This window comes from Silene latifolia, chromosome 2 (genome assembly GCF_048544455.1).
Source record: "Silene latifolia isolate original U9 population chromosome 2, ASM4854445v1, whole genome shotgun sequence".
In the NCBI taxonomy this organism is placed as follows: Eukaryota; Viridiplantae; Streptophyta; class Magnoliopsida; order Caryophyllales; family Caryophyllaceae; genus Silene; species Silene latifolia.
Window position 1 is genome coordinate 69594207 of NC_133527.1, and position 21577 is coordinate 69615783.

Below are 21577 nucleotides of genomic sequence, written 5' to 3' on the forward strand. Positions count from 1 at the left end.
GTCTGTTAATCATTCATTTCACATAAGTGAAGTATTTTCATTGTTTTCGTGAGACCAATAAGGTAGCTGACTTTATGACCAATTTGAAATATTTATGTCCTTCTTCTTCGCGGTGGGTTGAAAGTCATTAACTTTTACTTTTCTTACTCATGCGAAAAAATGAAATATGTTAGTACACGCTTAAGTTTCGAGCAATAAACCTATTTTTCTTTCTTAATAATAAAAAAAAAAGTATAAAAAGAAAAGAAAATTGTATTTCCTCTTATTACAGTAGGTCCCACTAAAAAGTCAATTACACCCCCACATATCGGACTCCTCAGTCCTGACTTCTCTTTTCTCCTCAACTTTCTCTCTTCTGTCTTTCTAACACTTTGAACCCCGGCAAAACTAAATGGAAGCCAAACCAGTAGACCAAAAACTCACCCCTCAACATCCAACCGTTATCGAAGTCCAACCACCATCACCTCGCTACACCGGGACTTCCTCCGTTGCCGGAGCACCGCGGAAGATCGCGATCCCTGTTGATCTGAGCGACGAAAGCGCCTACGCCGTCCGATGGGCAGTTCAGAACTATCTCCGCCCCGGAGACGCCGTCACACTCGTCCACGTCCGTCCCACCTCCGTCCTTTACGGCGCTGACTGGGGTTCAACCCACTTCACCACCGCGGCGGCTGACTCCGGAAGCGGAGACGACGAAGTCAAGAAGAAGAAGAAGCTGGAGGATGATTTCGACAGCTTCACTGCTGGCAAGATAGCTGAGCTTGCACAACCATTGGTTGATGCAAAAATAGGTTTTAAAGTTCATGTGGTCAAGGATCATGATATGAAGGAGAGATTGTGTTTGGAAATTGAGAGGCTTGGTATGAGTGTTGTGATTATGGGTAGCAGAGGATTTGGTGCTTCTAGAAGGGATAGTAAGGCCAGGTTGGGAAGTGTCAGTGATTATTGTGTCCATCATTGCATTTGTCCTGTTGTTGTTGTTAGGTACCCTGAGGATACTGAGCCTTCTGCTGCCTCCCTTCACCCTGTGCCGGAGGAGGACCCGGAGCCTGAGACCGAGCCTCATGACGTCTCCAAACTGCATTTGCACTCAGGTTCATTCTACCTCCTTCTATTGTCTCATTTTCTTTATTTCATCTCATTGTTTTCGTACTGCCAAGTTTGATTCTGCTATATTGACCCACTTGATTTACTTGAATAACTCCTTGGATTTCTTGCATCAGTCCAATTGCCTTTCTTGGCTGGGTGCTTGATTTGTCTTTAATTACTGGGTTCTTGATGATTGATTAGTGTTATCAAATGTTTGTTTGTGGATAGTGTTATCGAGATGAGCTTCTGATCTAGCTAATGTATTCACACTTCGTAGTTTTCTCTAGATTTTTAAGATTAATTATACTCAGAAATTTGGCATGAATTTTAAAAAGTGAAGGTTGAGGAAGCAAATGTTTTAGCTATTGACTAATTACTAGAACTTTTTACTTTAATAAAATGTGAATGAACTAAAACTATATATTTAACAAAGTGGGGTTACTTTGAAAGTATTTATCAAAAATGGGTCCATGTTATCATATGCTTACTTTTCTAACAATATTTTATTTCTTTTCCCAAAAATAACCTTATTCATCCATAGTTAACCTTCTCCTTTCTCCATCCCCTTCCCTCTGAATCTCCATATAAGAACTAAAACGAACATCAAATCAAATAAATACCCTAAACGAAGATCCTAGAATCGTTAGGAATTCGCAACTCCTATACAACCCTACCCACTAACTTACAGAAAATCTCAGTTTTTGTTAAGAGAAGGCTGGGCTTTCAGAAGAACAACACTCCATATCACTTCAATGTCGACGCTTTAGCCATTCGTCGACAACCCGACATTTGAAATAAGTTTCTGCAAACTAGCTAATGTAATGTAACAAGAGCATTTCTTATAAAGCGTAATCTTACTCTTATCACTACCCATTACAATCCTTAAATTTGACAATTTATGATTCAAATGTGTAATAAAAAACATGGGATTAAGAGAAATAACACAAATCAAAGAAAAACCATATGATCTTAGAGAAGCTTAAGTTCGGGTTTTAGGGTTTTATCAACATTAGAAAATAAAATGGGGGGATAAAAAGATACAGTCTTATGAATACGGGAATCATTAAAACCATGTTGCTTTAAGAAATAAATCACAGAATCGGCATTATCAGAAAATTTGAACCCAAATGATTCCTTGTTGTAGTTGTTGTTGTTATGGAGTTTGGTTTGTAGTAGAGGTCGATTTTTTAGGGGAGAAACACAGTGAATTAGCCAAGTAATTTGCGATAGATAGATTGAGTGGATACATATGCAAAAGTCGTAGTTAGAGTAGAGTGTAGAAAGGAGCAGAGGATGTTCACCTCAATTCTTATATAGAGATTGAGAGGGAAGGGGATGGAGAAAGGAGAAGGTTAACTATGGATGCATAAGGGTATTTTGGGAAGGGAAATAAAATATCTAATATCTAACTAGTATAAAAGCAGAGTTTTTTCTTACATTCTTATTGGTCCCTGATTTTTAGGGATTGAAAAAACCTTTATTTAGTTAGGACCCTCCATGTAAAACTACATATTTAATTACTCTCTCTCCTTCGGTAATTAATCTCTCCCCTCCTTTCACTAATTCTACTTCAAATGTGGGTTTAGAGGAAGATTAATAATAGATCTAGCTAAGATAGATTAATGTAAAATTTCCAAGAAAAACATGCTTTCTACTATACACAAATTAAAGCTCTATTACTTACAAAATTTCTTTTATTTCTTAAATCAACTAAGGGATGACTAACCATTTACAAAAGATATAAACGAAAACGTATTTCAATAATTTGATGTTGATGCATGTCGAAAAGTAAATGAAAACTGATAATCAATGGACTATACAAGGTATGACAAAATAGTATACCGATTCTTCATCTTTTATTATAAAAAAATCAAACCCATAAAATAACCGATATATTTATTTCAATTTTTGACAAAAAAAATTAAAATTACCAACTGAAATGAGTTCTTTTTTCACCATGCATTCATTTTAGTGCCATAATTTTAGGTTTGTGAAGTAGGAATGACTAATGAGGTGAAGATGAGAGTAGGCTGGATGAGAGGGGGGGGGGGGGGTGATAAGAGCAAAAAGGGTAAGAGTAAAAATAATTGAATATTGTGTGGAGCGGTTAATGATTGAATGTAGCGGATTCTTAATTTAGGGTATGAATAGTGGTATGAATTATGATGGACATGAGTTACATGGTTCGTCCGACTTTTGGTTGGTTTAGGCCCAACTCACTAATCAATTTTTATAAAAAAAAAAATTAATTTGTTAATATACGTGCGAAAAACTTTAGACTCTAGATAAGATTAGTTTGTTAATATTTGCTCATTATTAATCGGATTGGATGTTGAACGTACGAATATTAACATATAGTATTTGCTCATATTATTAAATATAACTACTATTAGATATTCCCTCAATTCAACTCCACATTACACTTATGCTTTATGCACAAGTATTAAAAAAATCAATAGAAAATAATAAAAGGTACTACAAGTGGAAAGTAAAAATGCTTTATTAATATGCTTATCCAATTAGAGTGGGTTATTGAGTGGCATTGTATGTAAATATGCTTGTCCAAGTAGGATAATATGGACCTTTATTTGCCATTTTTAGAAAAGTGTAGTGTGGAGTTGAATGGCCCAAATATGAATAGGTGTAGTGTGGAGTTGAATGGACCTTTATTTGCCACTTTTGTTCATACTAAGCTTATCACACGAGAACTCGACTTGGTTAAATTCCCCAACAATAAGATACGGGTAATTCAAACTTCCCAGAACAACTTTAACTCCAAAAAAACCGAATTCCTCGAAGCGAGATCCCGCGCACCATAAAACAATACAAGATACCATAAACTCCCATTATATTTTTCAACTAGTAGGACAACAAAATGATTACACGAGTTAACAAGACTCATCTTAGCTTCCTTTTTCCATCCCACCCAAAGGCCACCGGATGTCCCACATGCATCAACACCCGTAGCCTCTCCAAAACCTAACGACCTAAATAGGGGACTTATTGAGCTTACATTACATTTAGTTTCGATAAGAAAAATAAATCATAACATTTAGTACTAATAAGCGCTCTAATCTTAGGAATTGTAGGGGAGAGCGCATTATTTAGTCCCCTACAATTCCAAAACAGTCCACTCATGGCGAAAGAGGAGGTTGTGATGGCCCAACCTCCGCAAAGCCCTTGATCACATTCACAGAAGAGGAGTCACTGGACTCCTCCAACCCATCCTCATCAACTTGCATATGAAAACCATAACTCTGCCCTGTCCCCTCTTTAGCATGAATACCTCTCCCCCAACACCCTTTCTTCTTCAAATGACACCGATACTCCTTGCGCTTACCCACTGACTCAAATTCCTCAGAGGGCACAAGATCATCAGTCACTTGGGTGCAACATTTCCTCTTCCTAGCTCGTCCAATAGCATCCTTGCAGCTCTCTCTCATATCAGCCTTGTGATACGCGTCCATCAAACCCATACAGCTGCCAGAAGAACTCTGAACAGGTATAGCAGCAATCAACCTTCAGGGATTACCAACAGCAGGTACATCAAAAAACCTCTCCTCCTTAGACAGACCAGCATCATTCTTCCTTTTGTCCGCATCCACTTCAGACCCCCAGGCCCCCCCCCCCACACCCACACCCACACACACACACACACACACATAGAAACCACTGGCAGAGCACAAGACGGACCGGCCAGTAGCTCTTGCTCCTTCTTTACTATGGCACTTGGTGAAAGGAGATGCCTCAGATCCTTCCCCCTCCCTCCTGTGAAAGGAGTGGCAGCAGCAGTAGTATAGGACTCCCCTGAGTCCTCAGAAGATGAGATTAAAATAGCTTGACTATTATGAAATTCAGAGGATTCCTGGGAGTCAGTATCCCAATTAATACTAGTCAGTGGTGATGATAGTGGTGATGATGGTTCCTGCTCAACAACATCAGTATCAGAGTCACTGATGAAGATAATTTCATTCATAAATTGATCTACCTGAGCCTTAATTTCCTGAGCCAAAATTTGTTCCTGAGTTGTTGACTGAGTTGTTGACTGAACCTGGGGTTGCTGCTGTTGTTGTGACTGTTGTTGTTGAGATTGTCCTGAGTTAACATTAACCACCTGGACAGTGGTCCCATCAGGATAATGGTAAATGATTGGGAGTCCTTGTGGAGGGGGGTCAAAAGTTTGGTTAACCCCTCTATTATCATCATCCATTCTGGCCCATTCCAGATCTCCCTCAACCCTATTCAAAATCTCTTCTTGAATTCGTTGATTATGATCCAATACCCCACTTAGACTGCCTTGACCCGCATAAATCAGATAGGGATCATTCTGTAGAACTTGATTTAATAACCCTCTCTGTTCAATGGTTAACTCCCCCTGCCCATGACCACCTTCCTCCCCATTCTGAGCTCCCACATTCAGATTCTGTCCCTCATCCAGCCATCCACCAATCCCAGGTGCATGACCAGTCACCCCATGCCCAGGAGGAGCTGTCTCATTACCAGCTACAAAATTCTCAGGTTGCTGATCTTGTCCCCCCCATCTCCACATCCCCTTCCTGATACCCAGTCAAACCCGTACCCTTACCCTGATCCCCCTGCAGAGCCTCAGTCACTGGAGCTTCATTCATCTCCACATCCCCATTACCATTCTGCTGATTAACCATGTCCCCATGTCCCTCACCCTGACCCACCTGAAACACCACGGGTCCTGCAAAAGGTTGTGCAGTGACAGCAAATTTCATTCCAGGCAAGACCCTACCCCCCGGTGTCAGTCCTAAATCAAAGTCAATAACCCTTTCAGGGGACCTCCCCCTTTGCCCATTGTTACGAATCCTCCCATTTCTGAGACGAATCCTAGAGCTAACAAACCTAGTGGTTGGAGGTGTTGCCCTTAAATCCATGTTAAACATCGCGTGGTTACTTGTTGCCTGAAAAACAACAAACCCCCTCTTCTCAGACCTGTCTAGCATACCATTAATACTCGACACTATTGTCATGAGCCCTTCCCTACACTGAGAACCTTTATGTCCTACTTTCCCACACCTTATACAGTATTTGAATATCTCTTCATACTTAAATTGAACTCAAAGCAAGTGACCCGCTTCCATGGCAAGAAAGAAGCCAGGCATCAAGGGTTCATTAAATTTGATACACACCTTTACCCTAAGGTAATCATTCTCAGGTATTACTTCAAAGGGCTCAACTGAAAAACGATGGCTAAGAAGCTTACCCGCAACCACTGCCATATCCATAGTAAGGTACTCAAAGGGTAATCCACATACCCTAACCCAGACTTCAGCAAAGGGAAACCTAATAGTACGTGGAACCGTATCTGGGAACCACCTGGCAAACACCATTACAGCACCCTCAATACTAGCAGTACTTCTTTCCAACAGACCTTCCTTATCCTCAGTATCATCACAATGAAGAACATAGATTTCTCCCATCCTAAAAGCCCTTACCCTTGCCTTAGTACTCCATTTTTTACTAATGACCTCATTCACTTTCTCAGCTTCAAAAAGCCGGTAGTCAACCAGAAAACCCACAATACATTTGTCCCAGAACTCTCTAGATTTTCCCAGTTGTGCCGGATCCACGTTGATCACTCCCCCAGACCTAGGAAACCTCCAAAGGTTGACATGTAATGGATTATTGGGGTTAAAGGCAGCATTTGGGTGTGGTTGATGGTAATTTTGGTGATTATAAATATTATGATGGACAGAATTCCCACTTCCACTTTCGTTTCCAAAACGACCAAATTGGTTTTCAAATTCCATTTTTTTCTTAAAAGGTAGCTTATTGATTTGTTTTTGAAGGTAATTTTTTATATAACTATTATTGGAGTTGTTTATTGTTGAAGAGAAGGAGTTTGATTGTGATGAATTGAAACTCTCCATTTTCAGGGATTAAATAGAAGAACGGAAACCCTCTAGCTGAATTAACCCCGGCAGCTCAAAAGCCACTCCCAATCCCAGTAGGGATGGGGCTGGGGCTGGGGCTGACACTGCACTTGGGAAATAAAACCTCGAGCCTCCCCAATTAAAACCCCAATTAAAGCCCCTGAAAAGTAATGATTTAAGATGTAAGAGAATAAGTTAATGCAGAAAAATAAAGATTTTGAAGGAAAAGGAATGACTGAAGGAATTCCCCCTTTTCCAGAAAAATTAGGGTTTCCGACACCCAATTAAATGCTAAGCTTTACAATCATTACAGATAGGTAGTAGCTGATAAAACTCAACAGACGTTATCTTTATCGATAACAGAAGGAATTTAGAAGGATAAAGTGAGATTTTCAGAAGGATTTTGGGGTTAAACGAACACCCAATTGAAGAAGAAGGGTGGCTGTTTTTGGGGAAAAACAAAGGCTCTCGAAAGAGAGAAAAGCTCTCACTAGAATTTTAGAGAGAGATTGTAAATCAGGTTATATTTCCACCAATTATCACGTTTGGTATAATATAGTATCATGAGCAAGTGATTCTTATTTCTTAGTTCGTCATATTGAAACATAAATACCGTCTCACCTCAAGCATAATTTCATCCTTGTTATATTATAGTAAGCTTGGAGCTTCAATTACCTCGAGTTTGCTGTTGTACTTACTTTTCCATCAAGGTGTTAAGTCATGAACTCATGATCAAGATTCATTGATTTACTTACTTTTACCAACACTAGTTTTCAACCCGTGCAAAATTCCACGGGTATGCTATTTTAAATATAGCTTTAAAATCATTTTACTAACATATGTGAATCGACAACGTGATTATTGAAATTTTTGTTGTTCAGTTGAATTTCATACATTTTCCTTTTCGGGATGTTCAATTTAATTTTATACGTTTCTATATTGTTTACTTTTATAGTTTTATACAACTTAAAATACCAGTATACCCTCATACTTTCTCAATTCATATACCAAGTGAAATATATATTTACATTTGATCAAATTTCTCTTATTTATTTACATACTTATGAGATGCATGTGGATATAGTTGATGTATTATTAGATTTGTTTTTATGAGATTTTATTATTTAGTGATGATATTAATATATTTTGATTTCTTAGTTTGATAATGGTTTTATTCATGTGAATTTTTTTTATTTTAAAACACATACATCTTGATCTGAATGAAGGTTGATTAAATTTTCATGATTTTAGGTTAATGTAAAACTACTAATAAGTACAATATAACTATATCATTGCATGTTGATTTGACACTGTAATATTATTTTGAGTGATGATTTTAATACTCGTAGTTAGTAATGAGTTGCGGTAACTAATTGCATTTTTTTGAGCAAATCCTTATTTTCAAGTCTAGTTATTTTTCTTTACATGATAAATTTTGATTTGATCTATTTTTTTTAATTGATTTGATCTATTTTTTTTAATATGACGACAATTTTTGTGATTGTATATTTTAATTTTATTGTTAAAGCTGATGTAATTTATTGTTAAATTTTGATTTGATCTAAATTTTTTTATCAATTAGTGTAATTTATTGCACTTTATTATTATTATTGTAATTTATTATTGAAGTAAAAATTTGGATCGAATTATATTTTTCTTTAAATTATTTATTATTCATTATTCATTAATATTACATATAAAAAATAAACGTAAACATTTACGTACGAAACATTAGAATAGACATTTTTTATTAATTAATTCCTTAATCTTTGTGGTGGGTCCCACGTTTAATGTTTTATTTTAAAAAAAAAACTGAATTTGGTGAGGTGGCTTCACAGAATTGGAAGAAATGTTTCTGTATTTATATAGATAAAATTCTATACGTAAAAAGAAATAGATGCCAATATAGTATCTTGTTGGATTGATAGGCTCAGAAGGCAATTAACATGACATTGAGTACGTAGCTTGTTAAACATTATCTTCCTAATAAACAAAAACTATACCTAATAAGTTGTAAATTCATTGTTTTTATCAAGTAAAGTGTAACACTGATTTCGTGTATACATGTTCGCAATATCGTTTTCGATCATCGCTTGAAAGCTATAGTAGCCTATATTCTTGCATTTGTAAAATTGAAAGACCATTAATATAATAAGGGCAAAGTTTTATCGTCAAACACAAAAACTTAAATTTAAACTTTCAAGTTACAAATTAACAACCATTGAATTGGTTGTAAGATGAATACCCACACAATATTAGTACTACGTAGCACATTACAAATATGAGTCACACCAAAAACCTAAATTTAGATTATTGACCTATATTGTTAGATGATACAACTTTCTTTATGATGTATCTTTGAGACTTTGACTCCGAGTGCTTTTCTGCTTCTATCTACGAAGTATAATTATTCATGAAAAAAGAATTAAAATAAACAAAATAATGTCCAAGATAATTAGAGAAATAGAAACATGGAGTACTTAATTTATTTTATATGAGGTAGCTTAAACTTCGTCATATAAAAAATATGGTGTTTGTGACAAATAAGATACCCTTGCCATTAACTGCTTTAAGTATACTGTATAAGAGAATGAAGATATAAGGTTATAGATACGGAGACAAATCTTACAAAATTGAACCATGCCAAATATGAAAGACATAACGGAAATTTAAGCTATTAAACTACTTCGATTGAATTATTCAATCTAATAGACCGGAACAGATTTTGAACACATAAGTAGTTTGTCTTACCGGAATATATTCATAATTTTTTTTTACCATCTTCAGCTTCCGACAGCTCTTCAATATAATTTTCCTAGAAAAATTTTCATTAACCTGTATTACATAAATAAATAAATAACCGATGTCAGTAAATATCGCTAAAATCATGACTTACGAAAATTTAAAACACATCAGATAACATAGTCGAAGCGAAATATTTTAGTTAGGCAATCATCAGATGCAACGCAGCAAGATGTAAAACTCAAACTTATATACTACGCATAATGTCTCTGAGTGGTATTAGAATTGGTCTTAGCTTCCACTTTATCTTAAGCCATTAGGATTCATTTGGTGTGTTTTGAGTTTAAGAGAAACACTAATACTATCATCATATTTATATTTACAAACTCGCGTATTGATAAATTAGGTTATTTCAATTACAATCTCCTAACCAAATTCATAAACTCCGTAATTATATTATCTTATTCGCTCAAAGGTATTTCGTGAAAATTGGACTCTGTGTAATCGTTCGAAAAAAGCTTCCTTTATTAATATAGATAGATAGATATTGATTTTAATCAGAAGTTGTTATAAAATTGGATATTATAAATATATCAAAGGTTTTTTTCCTTCAAATTTAATAAAAAGTGAACAAATATTAATGAAAAAATTATTAATATTAATAAATTGTAGATAATTAATTTATTTCCCGTTTCTAATAATAAAACCGTAAAATAATTAATTAATTCTCATTTCTAATAGGAAAATCATATTCCTAATTATAATAGAAAAATTTTAAATAATTATTATCTCCTAATTCTAATAGTATAATTAGGGAAAAGAAAGCCTTAATAAATTGTTAATTTATTTCCTATTTCTAATAGGAAAATTGTAAAATAATTAATTAATTCTCATTTCTAATAGGAAAATTATATTCCTAATTATAATAGAAAAATTGTAAATACTTAATTATCTCCTAATTCTAATGCTAATTGATTATCTCCTAATTCTAATGCTAATAGTATAATTAGAAGAAAAAGCCTCCTTTAGTTATATACTAGATTTAACACCCGTGCGATGCACGGGCCTGTTGGTAGAGTCTTATGCTATATTTTTAATTATACTATAAAGTATAAACGCTACTTCCTCCGATTCTTAACTGTTCTCAACTGAACTTATAAGAGTTGAACTGAGGCTTAAAGGGATTGACTTAAGTCCATAAAAACACGGTCTAACTGAACTAAACTATAAAAACTAAATATTTATATTTAAGTCTCATGTACTCAGATTAATACCTTTTGCACAAATTTTAGATTAAGACTGTCTCACACCATAAAACTCTTGTGTAGACCATCACATACGATAATCATTGTATTGCGCCACATGTCAGCGGTGAATAATACCTTTTGCACGAATTTTAGCTTGAGGCGATTTCACATCATAAGATGGTCTTTTCCAAAAAGAAAACATTTATTTATTGCTGTGAACAAAAGAAATAATTTTTATTCATTTTCTATATTTCTCATTGTTAAGACTATCAACATTTGAGGATAAGATCCCTTTTACGGGAATTATAATACATCGTAAATGAGAACATCAATTTTTAACTCTCGCATTATCAATTCATATGAAAAATATAAGTATTTTGATTATAGAAGTGTATAGGTCAGAGTAGAGATCATGCATATAGCTTTCTGTAATAGTAATTGACAATTTGATTAAATCAATCAATAATTAGACATAAAATTTCAAGAGATCAATGACAAATGAACTACAACCATTACAAACCAAAATTAATTCACAATTTCACATTATAAACAACCTGTGCAAGTAAATATTTGTGACTCATGAAATCAATCAATATATATATTGGTGGAGAAACGTCTATCCCATAGAAGTCTACTCTTAACAGCAAAGAGGTGCGTTTTAGCATTAGAATTGAATTTGCTCTCACATCAAACTTATCTATACGGCTTAGGATTAGATTTAGAAATCCAATACATTTTGTATATACGTAGTCTATGATGGAATTTAATTTCTATGGAGTAATTTAATTAGTCTCATTATAGACGAATATATCCATTTAGAGTAAAAGGCGGGTCAAATATGCTTAAAGTGGTGATATTTTTGGGCTCCATCATGCAACTCATTGTTTGTCTTATGCTTAAAGTGATTGAATATTTGACACGTTTATAACTATAGACGGATATCTGCCGTCTATAATGAGAATTTGTGGAAGTAATTATCATGCATATATTATATGGGCTCTTAGTAAACTTCTTTCTTCGTCGAAAATATAGTTCACTATTAAGTACTACATGTTCCAATTATTACCTTTTTTGTGTCGATCATTTGTTCACTTTTTAATTATTGTTGAAAGGTATTTAAGTGAAAAGTCTCTTTTTAATTATTATGAGAGGTATTTAAGTGAAAAGTAAACAAATAATTAGGACGGAAGAAGTACAAAGAACAAACGACAATCATGTTGTTGGGTTGAGTCTACAACTCTAAAAAGAGTTAGAGTTGAATAGGGGAGTCTACAACTCTAATCTCACACTGTGGACGTCAATATTCAATAGATATTGTAATATCTAATATATTTTGAGCGCTTTAAAATTACGATACACTCTTAGTATATGAAGTAATAGACTATTACGTACTAAATTGTAGTAATGAAAAAGCGTTTTTACATACAAATAGATAATGTCTCCTAATCCTACTTAACTAAATATTCTAATCCTACTTAACTAAATATTCTATCGTTCATGAATCACGTAGTCGTCAAATTCATATAAAGGTGTATAGAGTTCCCTACGCATTGAAGATAGTACGGAGTAATATTTTAGTAACATCTAATAAAATTGGGTATAATACAATCAGTAAAGATCCTCTGTTTTACTTTTGTGTTTCATTCTGTATTTCACTCCATTTATCTTCTGCTATGAACTGCAAAATAAAATCATTATACGTACTATCAAGTATACTACCAATTAAACTCCCGAACTTAATTAAGTTTGAGCTTACTCGTAGATATCATAATTGATCTGCTTTCTTGTTGTAAACTCTTCAAAAAATGATACAACACAATATGTGACCCTATAAAAAAAAGAATAATATACGTACTTTGATCCATGAGATTAATTATATTCATATAAAAACTATATAGTAGATCAACACATAACTCTAAAGACTTGTAAAAGTAATGGCTTATTGATCACATACCTTCTCCAGTAGAATTAATTATAAATCTGTTTCAAGCACAAATTAAAAAACCTTGTTACACACTCAATTCAATATTATACCTGAAATTTCAACAAAATTACACTATTAGTATATTTGACAAATCATATATAATTGTAGGAGAAACACGCACTATGAATCTATGATATATCGATTAGTGTAATAAGCAAACACGGTATTAATACAATAATTAATATACACATCAATATCACAAAACAAAAACATTCAACATATAGGAAAAACAAATCTGAAAATCTAAAAGAGAAATAAAATGTCGTTTGGTGTGTAAATTACGGAGTATAAGGGCTAGGTATTTATATTGGATACAAACCGTATATACTTTGTATCCGTTTAGGTATTTAGGTGCTAATCTAAGACCTCTAAGAACTAATGAGTGATTCCATCATAATATGATTCATTAACTTGTCTCACGAGCAACTTCTAATTTTTAGCATGTTGGAAACTTCAAAACATTATCTTTAATTAAATTTAAGTATTAATTTAATTAAATTTAAGTATTAATTTATTTAGTAGTTCGTAAAGTTGAGACTCTAATTGTGTTTTACGAAAGTTGGAGACTTTGTAATCGCTCGAAAAAAGCTTCCTTTATTAATATAGATAGATACTAGATTTAATGCCCGTGCGATGCACGGGCTTACAAATAATATCGTCTTATTTAATCTTTTTAAGGCTATCAATAGGTTATACCATGAGAAAAAAATGATTGTTTCGCGTTATTTTTATTAAAATCATGTAAAACCATTTACATAACCATTGTTGGAAACCAAGAGATTTTTTTACCTAAAAACCCTCCACTAAAATAACTTCTACCAATTACTATTTTCCATAATAATGGCATTAAGGTCTTTTGTTATATGATTTTACAATGTGATATTGTAAAATTGTTTTACAGAGACTTACTTCAAATTTAAAACAATGTAAACATCTCTAAAGAAAACAAACCAACATCAACGCTGAAATAATATTTGAATTTATTTGACCTTCATTACTCATCAACGATATTCATAGACAATAAGAAAACAAAAGTGGAAATAATTACTATATAAATTAATGTAGAATAATGACAATAAATCTCGAAATCATTCCATGCTCATCGTTTATGCTTTATCACATTTGCCAACGCGGCTTTTAGTCGACAATTATCTTTAGTTATGTATTTGCAAAAATTATAAAAGTTAGATATTTTTAATGTACTCTTAAAGACGAATAAAATAAGATCTCACATTAATATATTTTCACTTATGTATCGAGAGAAAATTGAAGTTGAATGTCCGCTTGTGAATAGTGTGCAAAAGAGATAATGGCCTTGTGGAGTTGAATGGAGGGAGTATAGTTTTACAAAATTTTGACGTAGATTCTCATCCCATGTCGAATGTTGTCACACATAAATACGCAGTAAAGACGTTTACATACTACTCTTTTAACTATACTCGAAAACTCTATCAATAATATCAACCCATCTAACTTCATTAAATATTAATTAATTAGATCTCTTGTGCTGCACTCTTGTGGCAGAGAACACAAAACCACACTTTGTGCATGTTCTTACAAAGTTACAATTATGAGATTTTCAAACTTTTTTTATTCGGATTAACGTCAAACATGTAGGAATAATAACCCAAAGTCTGAAACTATATCTGCTGTGATTTGCTTTGTATGTTTTTTTTAAAGTTTATCAAAGGATAGTAATACTCATTATTATTACCTCTTATAGTTATAATTTTTAAAATAAATTTAAATCTTTTATTGGTAGTTCGTAAAAGTTGGAGACTCTAATATCATTCGAATTTTTTTTACGAAAGTTGGACTCTCAGTAATGTTTCGAAGTTTTGCTAATAGTTTTGAATGAGGTTTGCTTAACTTAATTCTCTATAAAAGATAAAAAGAATACTTATTTATTGTTTTTGCCGTATGTATTTTATTCCGTTTTCCACAAAGTTTTGTAGTATCGTGTTTGTTTAGCGTTTGATCTGCCAAATGTGAAAAAAACTATGGGTTTACATATTTTGATGAACCATTATTTTCGTGATTTATATTTAACTGACATATGTTCACTATTTTGGATTCAATTGCATTTTGTTAGGAGCAAGCTTAAGATTGAATGAGCCTTTCATTACATCAAAATCAAAATATAGAAAAAACTAAAAAAAAAAAATAGTGAAAATAACTTTCTGATTTCTCACGAAACAACAAAAACATGTTGAAATAATTCAAAAATCGAAACTTTATCTATTTGCTAAGCATTATGCCATTAAAGAGGTACGGAGTTATTATGTCACGATCAATAACAAAATGGTCACGAAATATAGATAAAAGAGTAAGAAAGACTGGTCTCTTAATGACTTATTGAAAGATCGTATCTCCCAAGTTTTAGTGCTTGTCTAATTAGTATTCAAGTAACTATGGGTTTACAATATAACCACAAGTAAAGAGGCCTAATATGCAAAACTACAATTAGTGTGGTACTTTACAAACACCGATCGTCAATAATAACGGAAAAGATGATCTCTATGGATGATATGATGTTTCACCCTTACACTTTCACTCTATGTTTAATATTGGGCATATTGGGCAGACAGCCAGACACTCAAGTGTATAACCTGCAAACACAACGATGCATTCAAGTTAGTGAAACCATACAAAACAATAGAAAACTGAACTTTACAGCTAGTATAATTCATGTACATACTACAAAAAAAAAAAAACAATGTTAATGCCAGAGATACTCCGACACGGCACCCCACCGGCGTATCACGTGTCGATACGATACGATACGTAATACGACACGTGATACGTGTCAGATACGCCGGAAAAGGACACGACACCGGTACGGGATTGAAGATGATGTGACACTCTTACCTGGGTTGTTGCTTTTCTCAGAAATAATCATCCAAACCTAGATAACATCGCCGGAAAAGGATAGGACAGTCGCCGGCGAAGAGAGAGTGGAGGCGCATAAATGGAATGAGAATTACTGTAAAAGTTGTGACTTGTGAAAGGCAGCGACTCTCAAATAATTAGGGTTTTTATTTTATAATTCTACTTTTCTCTTTCTTTGACTTAAACTTGCAAGTGGATCTGCTGTGCTGCCTATTTGCCATACACGTGTCTCTACTACCCAGAACTTACTCCCTCTCACAATTAACATATAATAATAATAATTAAACATATAATAACAAGGATTTTCGTAAAAAAATAAACCCGTGGCATTAAATCTCCTTTAATATTTAGAGATGCGGTGTCGTATCCGTATTGTAAAATTTGTCAAGATACTTGTTTGACCGTATCCCCGTATTATTGAATTTTCACAATCGCGTATCTGATACACCGATACGTATCGGATACGATACACCTCTCCCGTGTCTGAGTAACATAGGTTAATGCTAGCATCAAGTCTATAAAATAATGCGGAAATCGAAACATGGTATAAGTTATACGCATAAGAGACATATGACCCTCAACTTTTGATTGAATTAATTGTATATATAGGCCTTCGGTTTTCCTTTGTAACCGAGAGTGTAGCCAACCAATGTAATAGCGCACCTACTCGTTCTCCCATGACAAATACCGATCGTCAATAATAGCGCCAAAGATGATATCTACTGATGATAACAGTATCCGGCCAATATAATAGCAAACCTACTCTCTCTCCCATGGTCTCAACCTACAAACAAAAGGCCAAAATTAGAAATTCAAATTAGGTAATCTCAAGTATACAAAAGTACAACATAAATAACATGTTATTTTGATTTAGAAGTATAATACACACCCTATAAGAGAGAAAAAAAAAAAAACAAAAAAAAAAAAGAGAGAAACATCCAAAGTTTGAAATATAAAACAAAATAAAAAAAATTAGAAAATATGATGCATATAAAAAAAGGCAAAAGAGTTGTTTCAAGGATATAAAAATTGAGCGTGAAATTCATATATACAGTATTTTTTTCACAACGATGTTTGAAGTATAGTTAAACACACATTCTTTACTATTTGTTTTTAGATGGAATAATTCGTTAAATATTGTTGCAGTAGGGTAGTAACTCTTAATTAATTTTTTATTTTATTTTTATTTTTATTTTACTATTAGGTGTTTCGAAATAGTTGGACTCTCTGTAATCGCTCGAAAAAAGTTTCCTTTAATAATATAGATAGATAGATAGATATTGATTGATTGATTGATTGATTTCTAGGCAGATTCTTTTATTCGTTTGCTTGTACGACTTTGCTCATTCGTAGTATTAGGGTAGACTAACACTTGTAACTTCTGTAGAAATTCTTCAAACTTTAATGGTATAAACCCAGATTTACCCTACCACCATTTACTTAAGTAGTCATGGCAACCTCAGAAAAGAAAAAAAAAACACACGGTCAGAATTAGATCCATGAAGTTTCCCTTCAAAATAAGCAACCACCCATACACACCACCATGGTCATTCCGAAATTCAACTTATGGACCACCTAATCACCATAATCAAGCGTCAACCCCAGAACTCAAGTCCTCCATCTTCTTTCACAACCAAAATCAGCCACCTCAAGTATCACCCCACAAACCCGTTTCTAATGGGCTTCACCCACATGAAGTTCATGAACAATCCAACCAACACGGCAACACCTACTTTTCTGCCAAAAACCGAAACAACTAACCACCCCACCCATGAGAGCAACTCCGTTCAACACCTCGTTCCTTGTTCTTTTCTCCACCAAGAAACAAACTTTTGGAGTGTCCATCTTAAGCACAAGATAATACTTGAGCATTTTTTTTTCACGTAAATCTTTTGAGCATTTTTGAGTTATAGATATAATTATCTTTTTAAACATCTCAACATCTCATGTTTTGAGCATCTCAATTTATGAGCATCTTTATGGTATAGGTATAATATTACTTTACTATAGTAGATAGATTGCCAGGCAAATTCAATCCTCATCATGTTGCTTGTATGTGGGCTACTCATGAGTGGCATTAGGGTAGAATGGTAGATTAACTCTTATAACTAATATATTGATTGTACTCATCATTAATGAGCATATCCAATTCTGTAGAGGACATACGGGGAGAGGTGGAATGGGGCTAATGAGAGTTTATTTTAATGTAAACTAATTGACATCATTGAGAACAACTAACACACTCGGACATAACAGGCCAACAAGTAATGCTAATAACTTTAATAGGAGTATTGTTTTGTAATTAGAAATGTGCCTTAATAGCCTCTATTGACCACTAATCAATACTATGTATGTAAAAAAATTTCTTGTATAAAACAATTTTACACAATTGTTATCGTAAAACCATGTGTTGCTCAATTAACCTAACTAAAATAACTTTTCCCAACTAGCATGTTTGGGTTAGAAGGGTATCAAAGTATTTTGTAGATAGTTTACAATTTTCTATTGTAAAACGGTTTTACAAGAAACTTGCTCAAATATGAATTATTGGCTCACCTGCTTTTGTATTTGCGTACAATACATAAAACTATGTATGACAAACGAACCGCAAGACGGATGAAGCCCATTGGAAATATCTAAACTTATCGAAATATCTGAAAATATTGGAAGAAACATCAGATGAAAAACCTAAAAGGCTAAAATAATAAGTTAATTCCACCTAAAACATAAATTAAAGGCCCATTTTCCTACACACCATTTTATTGTATGAGCTTGATAATCATGCTCTATTCAATCATAATACTTGAATGTCGACTAACATTGCTCACATCGAAGCTTGAATCTGATGCGTTCTGACATTGATCCAACTCCAACTCATAGCATCCAAAAATAGCTGAAACTGATTCAAATGAGTACTGAACTAAATCGAATCAACCGTGGCCGAAACTAAGGCTCACCCTAATGAAATTCATCCGGTTTAACTCAATTTGAAAACGTAGGACACGTTTTCCAGGTCTAAGGTAATACCTAGAAGGTTTTTGTCATGAACTTATGATGATGTTTGACTGTTTGTTATATACCACCCTACCTTTGGCCACAAACATCAACGTAAAATGTAAAAGCCACGTTATCTACACACGATTAAATATGTCGAGGTGCTCTAAACAAATTGTTATTCCGAACTCAAACACACGAGGTTATCATCATACCAACTCAAACTCCTCGACACGGCGTTGAAGACGATGCACTCACTTGACCAGAGTCTTGGTTTCCTACTCTTCGTTCATGGCCTTGCCTCCATATCGTCTGTCTTGGGAAGATGTATTAGGAATATCCATGATATCCCATCACAATATTTCCGACATCTTAAGCATAATATTTCCGACATCTTAAGCATTATATGTATAATTGTTCATCAATAGAAGTATGAAATTCTACAAACTTTAATATATGGGACATCTAACCAATATACATTTAATTACTAGGACACCCTACGTCTTCTTGGACATTTAAAAGGTCGGTGAGTTAACCTTTTCTTTGATTTTTACTTTTCAGATTCATTAATAAATGGATGCAACTTTATAAGTTCATAGTTTCACACCACATAACACACAGATTTTATAAATTTCTTAAATATTTTTCTTTCTTTTTAGGCATATATTTTTCTTTCTTTTTAGGCATATACCTGGGTGACCTGTATCCCAGTGTCATCAAATTTTCAATTTAGCTTGTCGGATACTCGTATACGTATCGAACATGCCATTTCTCAGACAACTCAGAGTAACATAGGTTATGCTCGAGTATTTGAAATGATGTACTAGAAATTAGGCTGGCCATGGCAATGTTGTTGTCTAAGCCTAAAGCCTCCTTCAATTCGTCCCTAGTAATCATACATCTTTGGCCATCACCTGTTTTGCGGGTAGATCAAAAGTCAAAACCATATATGCTAAGTCACTAGTGTCGTCTGCGTCTAGCTGCATAAATGACTGGGATCTTATAGTTATAGACTGCTGATTATGTGGCTGGTTACAAAATCAATATAATACTACCTGTCTAAGTGACTTTGGCTTTGTTGCAAGTTTTTAGGTACATGTGATATTGTAATGTCGGAGTGTTGGAAATGTGAGATGTGATGGTGAAGTAACACATAGTTGATAGTTGTAACAAGTATGGATAATTTTGTAATTCCAATATGCTAATGTTTTGTTGTGCTCTAATTGCAGATTAATTAATTAATTAAAGATCTGAATAAGGTACAATGCATTCTGAAATTATTCCCTCATGTAAATTTTTATTTTGTTTCGTATAAATAGAATCATGCGAGGAAATTAGAAGAGTCGGAGTAACATAGATTATTTGCCTATTAGTGCTCCTTATTAAGTTATTATTTAGTGACTGAGACTTGGTGAAGTGGCTTGTGGGGAATTTATGAAGCAGAAGTTGGACAGATTAGGGCAACGTAGCTTTAATTCCCGAAATAATTTGCGACAGAACTCAGAAGTCAAGTGCTTGAGTTACATAATGAACCTTTGTAAGGGGTTATTTCTTCGAGGGGCTTGGAACAACAGGAAAATCCACATTCTATGTCTTTAATGGAATACCGTGTCTATCAATTTGGTGGAGAGGAAAGTGAAAAGAAAAGTACTTGTCCGATTAAGAATATCCAAACAATAATATAGGTAGAAACTATTATTGGAGATTGCAGAAGTAATATAACTTAACAAAGGTCCCCGAATGATCTAGGGGCGTATGACTTTGTAACTGGAGCTGATACATAATATAAGGTCCTCGAAACCACATTTAGATGCTAAATTATATATCGAATGATTCAAATCTGATTAACTCAGGCTTGTTCCAACGTCCTTCCCTCTACCACTGTTATTTGTCATTAATGTGAAGACGTTTTAGGGCTTTTCCACCAGATTTTGTTCTTAACGCATTTTCCAACTACGCCATCTACTGTTTTGTAATTTACGATTGGTTTTTGATATTTTTCTGCAGCTTTGCGCTACTGTTCTGTAAAGGAAATGAAGCTGGTAATTGCTTCAGAAGGTGGAGCAGCAACTATCCCTGGTTTTATTCTGGGGGTTATTGCTGTTATGCTTTTGATCTTCTATTTGGTCGTGTCAAGTTGCTTTGTCGATGTTTATGATAACTTGAGCCTATGTGGATATGTTTCTCGTTTGACCTCTAATAAAGTTTGTATTTGTGTTCACTGTCTTTTACGACACCTTCATTGTATGTACATGAGTACAGGAGTACGATCTGGCCATTGACAAAAATTCTGGTAAAAATGTTCCTACATTAGTTTAAATAACCAAAGATGCAGAACTTAGTGTCGTTTGGTTGCTCCATTAAAAGTGGGTGAATTGGAAAAATATTAGGCATATAATATCGACTTGATATTATACGATATTATATGCCTTGTTTACGAGATATTGTTGACTATTATTGTTATTGTAATCCCTTGATTTATGGGATTAGTTATCTTGTAAGCTTATATATTTGGCTGATTCATGAATGAAAGACACACAATTACAAACTCAATAATAAACCCTATTCTCTCTTATCTCTCTTATCATGGTATCAGGTTCAATGGTTCGATTCTCAAACCTAAATTAAACACGCTTCTTCCGCCTCTTTCTTTCTATCTTCCTCGTCATCTCTTTGATTCACAATGACGAATGGAGATGGTACCATTATCCATTCTTCTACTTCCAAAATAA

General features: G+C 33.9%; 1 protein-coding gene across 1 annotated transcript; it reads left to right on the plus strand.

The window, feature by feature from the left end:
* The first annotated feature begins 290 nt into the window (after positions 1-290).
* On the plus strand, positions 291-21211 carry LOC141642797 (universal stress protein PHOS32-like). The gene is made up of 3 exons (XM_074451739.1): positions 291-1094; positions 20075-20104; positions 20853-21211. Exons 1-2 carry the CDS (start codon positions 392-394, stop codon positions 20077-20079), a joined length of 708 nt encoding a protein of 235 aa, XP_074307840.1. The 5' UTR covers positions 291-391; the 3' UTR covers positions 20080-20104; positions 20853-21211.
* The last annotated feature ends 366 nt before the right edge of the window (positions 21212-21577 follow it).